General features: G+C 48.9%; 1 protein-coding gene across 2 annotated transcripts in view; it reads right to left on the bottom strand.

The window, feature by feature from the left end:
• The window catches only part of LOC115205337 (testican-1), a 373,161-nt gene that overhangs the window by 177,124 nt on the left and 183,694 nt on the right, over positions 1 to 12,343 (bottom strand). The window contains exon 3 of one of the 2 annotated variants that reach the window (XM_029771183.1): positions 371 to 379. The exons of the other annotated variant lie outside the window; for it this stretch is intronic. Within the exon in view, the coding sequence (XP_029627043.1) occupies positions 371 to 379 (9 nt within the window). The remainder of the gene's footprint in view (positions 1 to 370; positions 380 to 12,343) is intronic. 2 annotated transcript variants of the gene reach the window in all.

Genomic DNA, 12,343 nt, shown 5'->3' with positions numbered 1-12,343 from the left:
ACTCAGCTACTAATCTCTTCGGATCCTCCTCATCACATCAAGGTGTTTCACCCTCTCTACAGCGGACCTTTACAGCTGCCACGTTGAACTAGTCTATTATCTCTACTGTGTCTCCTATCTTTTACACTGACTGTTTTGAAGTGGCTTGTTAACATACATGTACAGCACTACAGCAAGCCCAGAGGGACATACCGCACTGCATCAAGTGTCGGGCATCGCACGCCATTGTGTTTCCACTGTGAGAGAGCGCTATCTCCAAATAATATTTCAGAAGCACGTATTCACTCGCTTCCTCTCTGTACCTTATCAGAGTATCGTAGTGAATTTCAAAATGGAGTTATAAAAGTGTAAGGATGAATCAATTACTTACCTCAACTTCCTTCAATGATTGCAGAAAGAAAGGAGAGAGGGAGAGAAAGAGAAAGGTCATTTATAATGGAAAAATAATGTACATCACATTTTGAACAAAGATCCCGGGCTATCCGTTCAGAATACAAAGAGATTACATACATAGACATTCATTAAAGGGAATCTGTGGGTGTATTAATGTGATTGCACTGCTGTCACACACACACACACACACACACACACACACACACACACACACACACACACACACACACACACACACACACACACACACACAGTCCCCCAGCGGTGTTAAGAGTGAGACAGCCTTATTCGTTGTGACATGTAATTCCAACACATAGAGGGAAAACATCAACTGAGAGGGGGGGCAGAGGGGGGAGAGAAAGAGATAAGGGAGAGAGAGAGAGTGAGAGGGAGAAAGAGAGAGGGAGGGAGGGAGAGAGAGGGAGACAGAGAGGAAGAGAGAAAGAGGGGAGAGAGAGAGGGAAAGAGAGAAAGGGGGAGAGAGAGAGAGGGAGAGAGAGGGAGAGAGAGGAGAGAGAGGGGGCAGAGAGAGAGAGGGGGACAGAGAGAGAGGCAAAGAGAGAGAGAGAGAGAGAGAGAGAGAGAGAGAAATATAGCTTCAGTCTTCCAGTCTTCTGCCTGACTCTGTGCCAGTGTGTCTGTGTGTGTGTGTGTGTGTGTGTGTGTGTGTGTGTGTGTGTGTGTGTGTGTGTGTGTGTGTGTGTGTGTGTGTGTGTGTGTGTGCGTCATCACCTACTTGTGTGTCTGTGGCGTGTCTGTGTTGTGTCTGTGGGCATGGGGGTGTGTATAAATGTCGAAACAGGTATTGTTTATGGTCTGGTAGTGTGCTCTAAGTCTAATGCTTTGTGGCTAGACAGCATCCTGCGCTCTATAAGCATAACAGGAGTGGAGAGGGTTATGCACTCTACAGACAGCACAGAGAGAGGACACAACCCTCTCCAAGTCTCCATTGCATCCCTCCCTCTCTCTTTCATTGAGTTGTGTGGCGCTCAACTGTTCTGTGCCACTAAAAAACTAACTTTACTTAATTAAGCTCTAGGGATGTAACAAGTCACTGATACGCTTTGGTCCCCCAAATATGGTCCCCCAGATATGACAGCATCGGTCCGCAGAACCCAAACAATCCAAATGTAGCATGCATCTGTCAGAAGTTTGATTCAAACGTTAGGATTCGTCTATTTCCATTTTTTGTTGTTGCTCATTTTACATTCTTTTTCCTTCTGAAAATATATATATATATATGACAACTGATGTGTCCTCTCCTTCAGTGTGGAACTGCATGTGTTGACAGTCAGTTATCATGCTGAACGTGATGTTAGCCTTTATCATATTAGCCTTTATCATATTAGCCTTTATCATATTAGCCTTTATCATATTAGCCTTTATTATTTGACAACCTGTGTAATTTGCTACGTTATTGTTATCTATGCGCTGTTGAAAATGGTGTTTTACAGGAATAAAAGTAAGCTACCGGAGACAACTCTCACCTGGTTATAGCCTACCTGCAGAACAGCGTTTACAATACAACTCTCACCTGGTTATAGCCTACCTGCAGAACAGCGTTTACAATACAACTCTCACCTGGTTATAGCCTACCTGCAGAACAGCGTTTACAATACAACTCTCACCTGGTTATAGTCTACCTGCAGAACAGCGTTTACAATACAACTCTCACCTGGTTATAGCCTACCTGCAGAACAGCGTTTACAATACAACTCTCACCTGGTTATAGCCTACCTGCAGAACAGCGTTTACAATACAACTCTCACCTGGTTATAGCCTACCTGCAGAACAGCGTTTACAATACAACTCTCACCTGGTTATAGCCTACCTGCAGAACAGCGTTTACAATACAACTCTCACCTGGTCATAGCCTACATTTACGTTTACATTTACGTCATTTAGCAGACGCTCTTATCCAGAGCGACTTACAAATTGGTGCATTCACCTTATGATATCCAGTGGAACAACCACTTTACAATAGTACATCTATATCTTTTTTTGTTGTTGGGGGAGGGGGTTAGAAGGATAACTTTATCCTATCCCAGGTAATCCTTAAAGAGGTGGGGTTTCAGGTGTCTACGGAATGTGGTGATTGACTCCGCTGTCCTGGTGTCGTGAGGGAGCTTGTTCCACCATTGGGGTGCCAGAGCAGCGAACAGTTTTGACTGGGCTGAGCGGGAACTGTGCTTCCGCAGAGGTAGGGGGGCCAGCAGGCCAGAGGTGGATGAACGCAGTGCCCTTGTCAACAAAAAGTTGACTCTGCCTTTAAACAGCTTGAAAAATTCCAGAAAATTATGTCATGGCTTTAGAAGCTTCTGATAGGCTAATTGACATCATTTGTACCTGTGGATGTATTGCAAGGCCTACCTTCAAACTCAGTGCCTCTTTGCTTGACATCATGGGAAAATCTAAAGAAATTAGCCAAGACCTCAGAAAATAATTGTAGACCTCCACAAGTCTGGTTCATCCTTGGGAGCAATTTCTAAATGCCTGAAGGTACCACGTTCATCTGTACAAACAATAGTACGCAAGTATAAACACTATGGGACCACGCAGCCGTCATACCGCTCAGGAAGGAGACGCGTTCTGTCTCCTAGAGATTAACGTACTTTGTTGCGAAAAGTGCAAATCAATCCCAGAACAACAGCAAAGGACCTTGTGAAGATGCTGGAGGAAACAATACAACTCTCACCTGGTTATAGCCTACCTGCAGAACAGCGTTTACAATACAACTCTCAACTAGTTATAGCCTACCTGCAGAACAGCGTTTACAATACAACTCTCACCTGGTTATAGCCTACCTGCAGAACAGCGTTTACAATACAACGCTCACCTGGTTATAGCCTACCTGCAGAACAGCGTTTACAATACAACTCTCACCTGGTTATAGCCTACCTGCAGAACAGCGTTTACAATAGATTTTATTTTGATTGTTCAGGTTCACCATCAGCAATAGTTTTGGTTGTGCTTTAAACAATCAGTGTATATAGTCATTTTTAGATATAAAGGGTAAAGTTTCATTTCACAACAAGGACAGGAATCACTTTGCTAGGTGCACTAATGTGACAGTGGTAGTGGGGTGGTAGATGTCTAGTCTCCCTTATGGCTCTAATCTGACAGTGGTAGTGGGGTGGTAGATGTCTAGTCTCCCTTATGGCTCTAATGTGACAGTGGTAGTGGGTGGGTAGATGTCTAGTCTCATTTATGGCTCTAATCTGACAGTGGTAGTGGGTTGGTAGATGTCTCCCTTATGGCTCTAATCTGACAGTGGTAGTGGGTGGGTAGATGTCTAGTCTCATTTATGGCTCTAATCTGACAGTGGTAGTGGGTTGGTAGATGTCTCCCTTATGGCTCTAATCTGACAGTGGTAGTGGGGTGGTAGATGTCTAGTCTCATTTATGGCTCTAATCTGACAGTGGTAGTGGGGTGGTAGATGCCTAGTATCCCTTATGGCTCTAATCTGACAGTGGTAGTGGGGTGGTAGATGTCTAGTCTCCCTTATGGCTCTAATCTGACAGTGGTAGTGGGTGGGTATATGTCAAGTCTACCTTATGGCTCTAATCTGACAGTGGTAGTGGGTGGGTATATGTCAAGTCTACCTTCTGGCTCTAATCTGACAGTGGTGGTGGGGTGGTAGATTCCTAGTCTCCCTAATGTCTCTAATCTGATAGTAGTAGTGGAGTGGTAGATTCCTAGTCTCCCTTATGGCTCTAATCTGATAGTAGTAGTGGAGTGGTAGATGCCTAGTCTCCCTTATGGCTCTAATCTGATAGTAGTAGTGGAGTGGTAGATTCCTAGTCTCCCTTATGGCTCTAATCTGATAGTAGTAGTGGAGTGGTAGATGCCTAGTCTCCCTTATGGCTCTAATCTGATAGTAGTAGTGGAGTGGTAGATTCCTAGTCTCCCTTATGGCTCTAATCTGATAGTAGTAGTGGAGTGGTAGATTCCTAGTCTCCCTTATGGCTCTAATCTGATAGTAGTAGTGGAGTGGTAGATTCCTAGTCTCCCTTATGGCTCTAATCTGATAGTAGTAGTGGGGTGGTAGATTCCTATTCTCCTTTATGGCTCTAATCTGGTAGTGGTGGTGGATGTCTAGTCTCCTTTATGGCTCTGATCAGGTGCCTAAATAGTACTCACACCATAGACATACATAATTTACACACACACACAAAACAAACACACACACACGTCAGCTCTGACAGATGCAGCTCAGAGAGGCCCAGCTCAGAGAGGCCCAGCTCAGAGAGGCCCAGCTCATGAGCTCCACCAACAGCAGATTTGATTTAGAATAGAAATGAATGTGTTTATGCAACAAATGTTAGTGCATCAAATCGTATCACATCGATTCGTTCTCTTATCAAACTGAATCCTGTATCGTATCGGAGCCAATGTACTGTATCTAGATATGTATTGAATCGTCTTGAAAGGGAAAGATGAACATCCATATTAAGCTAACAATAAGGTACAATGTGTGTGTGTGAGTGTGTGTGTGTGTGTATGTGTGTGTACATGCATCTCACTGACACCTACAGTACCACCCTGCCAGCAGTCCAACCCCCAATGTATCAGCGGTGTGTTATTTAAGGTTATTATTTAAGGTTATGAATGAAGGAGATAATGATAGGTGAGAAACAGAGGGGAATATGAATATGTATTTTGTGGTCACCTTCCCTCGCCTACAGGAATAATGATTACATGGTTCTAAATACTGAAGAACAATCTACAGTCAACCAGGTACAGACAATTTATCCAAACCATCTCATCCCTTGTCTCATTCAAACCCCTCAAAGAGATGAATATCGAATTATCATTCTATGCCGCCCCCTCTCTCTATATATATATATCTTCTATCGTTTTCTCTCTCTGTCTTTCAAGTGTTAAGAAGGAATACAGCCGAAGTTGCAGGGAGGGATTATCTCAGATGATAGGAGAAATTCATATGTGCAAGATAAGCTATGATCCATTTCAGATCCCTAGCCAACCCTTCCCGATATGCACTAGTGAATGCCTAGGGACTAGAGGACAGTGAGAGAGGGGGTAGGAACTAGTGGCTAGTGAGAGAGGGGTTAGGAACTAGTGGCTAGTGAGAGAGGGTGTAGGAACTAGTGGCTAGTGAGAGAGGGGTAGGAACTAGTGGCTAGTGAGAGAGGGGTTAGGAACTAGTGGCTAGTGAGAGAGGGTGTAGGAACTAGTGGCTAGTGAGAGAGGGGTAGGAACTAGAGGCTAGTGAGAGAGGGGTAGGAACTAGTGGCTAGTGAGAGAGGGGGTAGGAACTAGTGGCTAGTGAGAGAGGGGTAGGAACTAGTGGCTAGTGAGAGAGGGGGGTAGGAACTAGTGGCTAGTGAGAGAGGGTTAGGAACTAGAGGCTAGTGAGAGAGGGGTAGGAACTAGTGGCTAGTGAGAGAGGGGTAGGAACTAGAGGCTAGTGAGAGAGGGGGTAGGAACTAGTGGCTAGTGAGAGAGGGGTAGTAACTAGTGGCTAGTGAGAGAGGGGTAGGAACTAGTGGCTAGTGAGAGAGGGGGTAGGAACTAGTGGCTAGTGAGAGAGGGGTAGGAACTAGTGGCTAGTGAGAGAGGGGGTAGGAACTAGTGGCTAGTGAGAGAGGGTTAGGAACTAGAGGCTAGTGAGAGAGGGGTAGGAACTAGTGGCTAGTGAGAGAGGGGTAGGAACTAGAGGCTAGTGAGAGAGGGGGGTAGGAACTAGTGGATAGTGAGAGAGGGGTAGGAACTAGAGGCTAGTGAGAGAGGGGGTAGGAACTAGTGACTAGTGAGAGAGGGTGTAGGAACTAGAGGCTAGTGAGAGAGGGGGTAGGAACTAGTGGCTAGTGAGAGAGGGGTAGGAACTAGAGGCTAGTGAGAGAGGGGGGTAGGAACGAGTGGCTAGTGAGAGAGGGGGTTAGGAACTAGAGGCTAGTGAGAGAGGGGTAGGAACTAGTGGCTAGTGAGAGAGGGGTAGGAACTAGAGGCTAGTGAGAGAGGGGGTAGGAACTAGTGGCTAGTGAGAGAGGGGGTAGGAACTAGAGGCTAGTGAGAATGGGGTAGGAACTAGTGGCTAGTGAGAGAGGGGTAGGAACTAGAGGCTAGTGAGAGAGGGGGTAGGAACTAGTGGCTAGTGAGAGAGGGGGTTAGGAACTAGAGGCTAGTGAGAGAGGGGTAGGAACTAGTGGCTAGTGAGAGAGGGGTAGGAACTAGAGGCTAGTGAGAGAGGGGGTAGGAACTAGTGGCTAGTGAGAGAGGGGGTTAGGAACTAGTGGCTAGTGAGAGAGGGGTAGGAACTAGAGGCTAGTGAGAGAGGGGGTAGGAACTAGTGGCTAGTGAGAGAGGGGGTTAGGAACTAGAGGCTAGTGAGAGAGGGGGTAGGAACTAGTGGCTAGTGAGAGAGGGGGTTAGGAACAAGAGGCTAGTGAGAGAGGGGGTAGGAACTAGTGGCTAGTGAGAGAGGGGTAGGAACTAGTGACTAGTGAGAGAGGGGTAGGAACTAGAGACTAGGAACTAGTGGCTAGTGAGAGAGGGGTAGGAACTAGAGGCTAGTGAGAGAGGGGGTAGTTAACTAGTGGCTAGTGAGAGAGGGGGTAGGAACTAGTGGCTAGTGAGAGAGGGGTAGTAACAAGTGGCTAGTGAGAGAGGGGGTAGTTAACTAGTGGCTAGTGAGAGAGGGGGTAGGAACTAGTGGCTAGTGAGAGAGGGCTAGGAACTAGTGGCTAGTGAGAGAGGGGGTAGGAACTAGTGGCTAGTGAGAGAGGGGGTAGGAACTAGTGGCTAGTGAGAGAGGGGTAGTAACTAGTGGCTAGTGAGAGAGGGGGTAGTTAACTAGTGGCTAGTGAGAGAGGGGGTAGGAACTAGTGGCTAGTGAGAGAGGGGTAGGAACTAGTGGCTAGTGAGAGAGGGGGGTAGGAACTAGTGGCTAGTGAGAGAGGGGGTAGGAACTAGAGGCTAGTGAGAGAGGGGGTTAGGAACTAGAGGCTAGTGAGAGAGGGGGTTAGGAACTAGTGGCTAGTGAGAGAGGGGTAGGAACTAGTGGCTAGTGAGAGAGGGGTAGGAACTAGTGGCTAGTGAGAGAGGGGGGTAGGAACTAGAGGCTAGTGAGAGAGGGGTTAGGAACTAGTGGCTAGTGAGAGAGGGGTTAGGAACTAGTGGCTAGTGAGAGAGGGGGGTAGGAATTAGAGGCTAGTGAGAGAGGGGGTAGGAACTAGTGGCTAGTGAGAGAGGGGTAGGAACTAGAGACTAGGAACTAGTGGCTAGTGAGAGAGGGGTAGGAACTAGAGGCTAGTGAGAGAGGGGGTAGTAACTAGTGGCTAGTGAGAGAGGGGGTAGGAACTAGTGGCTAGTGAGAGAGGGGTAGGAACTAGTGGCTAGTGAGAGAGGGGGTAGGAACTAGTGGCTAGTCAGAGAGGGGGTAGGAACTAGTGGCTAGTGAGAGAGGGGTTAGGAACTAGAGGCTAGTGAGAGAGGGGGTAGGAACTAGAGGCTAGTGAGAGAGTGGGTAGGAACTAGTGGCTAGTGAGAGAGGGGGTAGGAACTAGTGGCTAGTGAGAGAGGGGGTAGGAACTAGAGGCTAGTGAGAGAGGGTGTAGGAACTAGTGGCTAGTGAGAGAGGGGTAGGAACTAGAGACTAGGAACTAGTGGCTAGTGAGAGAGGGGTAGGAACTAGTAGCTAGTGAGAGAGGGGTTAGGAACTAGAGGCTAGTGAGAGAGGGGTAGGAACTAGTAGCTAGTGAGAGAGTGGGTAGTAACTAGTGGCTAGTGAGAGAGGGGGTAGGAACTAGTGGCTAGTGAGAGAGGGGTAGGAACTAGTGGCTAGTGAGAGAGGGGGTAGGAACTAGTGGCTAGTGAGAGAGGGGGTAGGAACTAGAAGCTAGTGAGAGAGGGGTTAGGAACTAGAGGCTAGTGAGAGAGGGGGTAGGAACTAGAGGCTAGTGAGAGAGTGGGTAGGAACTAGTGGCTAGTGAGAGAGGGGGTAGGAACTAGTGGCTAGTGAGAGAGGGGGTAGGAACTAGAGGCTAGTGAGAGAGGGGGGTAGGAACTAGAGGCTAGTGAGAGAGGGGTAGGAACTAGAGGCTAGTGAGAGAGGGGGTAGGAACTAGTGGCTAGTGAGAGAGGGGTAGGTACTAGTGGCTAGTGAGAGAGGGGTAGGAACTAGTGGCTAGTGAGAGAGGGGTAGGAACTAGAGGCTAGTGAGAGAGGGGGTAGGAACTAGAGACTAGTGAGAGAGGGGGTAGGAACTAGTGGCTAGTGAGAGAGGGGTAGGTACTAGTGGCTAGTGAGAGAGGGGTAGGAACTAGTGGCTAGTGAGAGAGGGGTAGGAACTAGAGGCTAGTGAGAGAGGGGTAGGAACTAGATGCTAGTGAGAGAGGGGGTAGGATTTTGAGGCTAGTGAGAGAGGGGGTAGGAACTAGTGGCTAGTGAGAGAGGGGTAGGAACTAGTGGCTAGTGAGAGAGGGGTAGGAACTAGTGGCTAGTGAGAGAGGGGTAGTAACTAGTGGCTAGTGAGAGAGGGTTAGTAACTAGTGGCTAGTGAGAGAGTGGGTAGGAACTAGTGGCTAGTGAGAGAAGGGGTAGGAACTAGTGGCTAGTGAGAGAGGGGTTAGGAACTAGAGACTAGTGAGAGAGGGGTAGGAACTAGAGACTAGTGAGAGAGGGTTAGTAACTAGTGGCTAGTGAGAGAGTGGGTAGGAACTAGTGGCTAGTGAGAGAAGGGGTAGGAACTAGTGGCTAGTGAGAGAGGGGGTAGGAACTAGTGACTAGTGAGAGAGGGGTAGGAACTAGAGACTAGGAACTAGAGGCTAGTGAGAGAGGGGGTAGGAACTAGAGACTAGTGAGAGAGGGGTTAGGAACTAGTGGCTAGTGAGAGAGGGGGTAGGAACTAGAGGCTAGTGAGAGAGGGGTAGGAACTAGTGGCTAGTGAGAGAGGGGTAGGAACTAGTGGCTAGTGAGAGAGGGGGTAGGAACTAGTGGCTAGTGAGAGAGGGGGTAGGAACTAGAGACTAGTGAGAGAGGGGGTAGGAACTAGTGGCTAGTGAGAGAGGGGTAGGAACTAGTGGCTAGTGAGAGAGGGGTAGGAACTAGAGGCTAGTGAGAGAGGGGGTAGGAACTAGAGGCTAGTGAGAGAGGGGGTAGGAACTAGAGGCTAGTGAGAGAGGGGTTAGGAACTAGTGGCTAGTGAGAGAGGGGGTAGGAACTAGTGGCTAGTGAGAGAGGGGTTAGGAACTAGTGGCTAGTGAGAGAGGGGGTAGGAACTAGAGGCTAGTGAGAGAGGGTGTAGGAACTAGTGGCTAGTGAGAGAGGTGTTAGGAACTCAAGGCCAGTGAGAGAGGGGGTAGGAACTAGTGGCTAGTGAGAGAGGGGTAGGAACTAGTGGCTAGTGAGAGAGGGGGTAGGAACTAGTGGCTAGTGAGAGAGGGGTAGGAACTAGTGGCTAGTGAGAGAGGGGGGTAGGAACTAGTGGCTAGTGAGAGAGGGGGTAGGAACTAGAGGCTAGTGAGAGAGGGGGTAGGAACTAGTGGCTAGTGAGAGAGGGGTAGGAACTAGTGGCTAGTGAGAGAGGGGTAGGAACTAGAGGCTAGTGAGAGAGGGGGTAGGAACTAGAGGCTAGTGAGAGAGGGGTTAGGAACTAGTGGCTAGTGAGAGAGGGGGTAGGAACTAGTGGCTAGTGAGAGAGGGGTTAGGAACTAGTGGCTAGTGAGAGAGGGGGTAGGAACTAGAGGCTAGTGAGAGAGGGTGTAGGAACTAGTGGCTAGTGAGAGAGGTGTTAGGAACTCAAGGCCAGTGAGAGAGGGGGTAGGAACTAGTGGCGAGTGAGAGAGGGGTAGGAACTAGTGGCTAGTGAGAGAGGGGGTAGGAACCAGTGGCAGTGAGAGAGGGGTAGGAACTAGTGGCTAGTGAGAGAGGGGGTTAGGAACTAGTAGCTAGTGAGAGAGGGGGTAGTAACTAGTAGCTAGTGAGAGAGGGGTAGGAACTAGTGGCTAGTGAGAGAGGGGTTAGGAACTAGTGGCTAGTGAGAGAGGGGGTAGGAACTAGTGGCTAGTGAGAGAGGGGTAGGAAGTAGAGGCTAGTGACAGAGGGGGTAGGAACTAGTGGCTAGTGAGAGAGGGGGTAGGAACTAGAGGCTAGTGAGAGAGGGGGTAGGAACTAGTGGCTAGTGAGAGAGGGGTAGGAACTAGAGGCTAGTGAGAGAGGGGGTAGGAACTAGTGGCTAGTGAGAGAGGGGGTAGGAACTAGAGGCTAGTGAGAGAGGGGTAGGAACTAGTGGCTAGTGAGAGAGGGGTAGGAACTAGAGGCTAGTGAGAGAGGGGTAGGAACTAGTGGCTAGTGAGAGAGGGGTAGGAACTAGAGGCTAGTGAGAGAGGGTAGGAACTAGTGGCTAGTGAGAGAGGGGTAGGAACTAGAGGCTAGTGAGAGAGGGTGTAGGAACTAGTGGCTAGTGAGAGAGGGTGTAGGAACTAGAGCCTAGTGAGAGAGGGGTAGGAACTAGTGGCTAGTGAGAGAGGGGGTAGGAACTAGTGACTAGTGAGAGAGGGGTTAGGAACCAGTGGCTAGTGAGAGAAGGTGTAGGAACTAGTGGCTAGTGAGAGAGGGTGTAGGAACTAGTGGCTAGTGAGAGAGGGGTAGGAACTAGAGGCTAGTGAGAGAGGGGTAGGAACTAGAGGCTAGTGAGAGAGGGGTTAGGAACTAGTGGCTAGTGAGAGAGGGGTTAGGAACTAGTGGCTAGTGAGAGAGGGGGTAGGAACTAGAGACTAGTGAGAGAGGGTAGGACCTAGTAGCTAGTGAGAGAGGGGTAGGAACTAGTGGCTAGTGAGAGAGGGGTTAGGAACTAGTGGCTAGTGAGAGAGGGGTAGGAACTAGTGGCTAGTGAGAGAAGGTTAGGAACTAGAGGCTAGTGAGAGAGGGGTAGGAACTAGTAGCTAGTGAGAGAGGGGTAGGAACTAGTGGCTAGTGAGAGAGGGGTAGGAACTAGTGGCTAGTGAGAGAGTGGGTAGGAACTAGTGGCTAGTGAGAGAGGGTGTAGGAACTAGTGGCTAGTGAGAGAGGGGTAGGAACTAGAGGCTAGTGAGAGAGGGGTAGGAACTAGAGGCTAGTGAGAGAGGGGGTAGGAATTTGAGGCTAGTGAGAGAGGGGGTAGGAACTAGTGGCTATTGAGAGAGGGGGTAGGAACTAGTGGCTAGTGAGAGAGGGGTAGGAACTAGTGGCTAGTGAGAGAGGGTTAGTAACTAGTGGCTAGTGAGAGAGGGTTAGTAACTAGTGGCTAGTGAGAGAGTGGGTAGGAACTAGTGGCTAGTGAGAGAAGGGGTAGGAACTAGTGGCTAGTGAGAGAGGGGTTAGGAACTAGAGACTAGTGAGAGAGGGGTAGGAACTAGAGACTAGTGAGAGAGGGTTAGTAACTAGTGGCTAGTGAGAGAGGGTTAGTAACTAGTGGCTAGTGAGAGAAGGGGTAGTTACTAGTGGCTAGTGAGAGAGGGGGTAGAAACTAGTGACTAGTGAGAGAGGGGTAGGAACTAGAGACTAGGAACTAGAGGCTAGTGAGAGAGGGGGTAGGAACTAGAGACTAGTGAGAGAGGGGTAGGAACTAGTGGCTAGTGAAAGAGGGGGTAGGAACTAGAGGTAGTGAGAGAGGGTAGGAACTAGTGGCTAGTGAGAGAGGGTAGGAACTAGTGGCTAGTGAGAGAGGGGGTAGGAACTAGTGGCTAGTGAGAGAGGGGGTAGGAACTAGTGCTAGTGAGAGAGGGGGTAGGAACTAGTGGCTAGTGAGAGAGGGGTAGGAACTATGGCTAGTGAGAGAGGGTAGGAACTAGAGGCTAGTGAAGAGAGGGGTAGGAACTAGAGGCTAGTGAGAGAGGGGGTAGGAACTAGAGGCTAGTGAGAGAGGGGTTAGGAACTAGTGGCTAGTGAGAGAGGGGTAGGAAGTGGCTAGTGAGAGAGGGTTAGAACTAGTGGCTAGTGAGAGAGGGGG

Source organism: Salmo trutta, chromosome 13 (genome assembly GCF_901001165.1).
Source record: "Salmo trutta chromosome 13, fSalTru1.1, whole genome shotgun sequence".
NCBI classification, from domain to species: Eukaryota; Metazoa; Chordata; class Actinopteri; order Salmoniformes; family Salmonidae; genus Salmo; species Salmo trutta.
The sequence above is the reverse complement of the archived record's forward strand: the minus strand, read 5'-3'. Positions and strand labels throughout refer to the sequence as shown.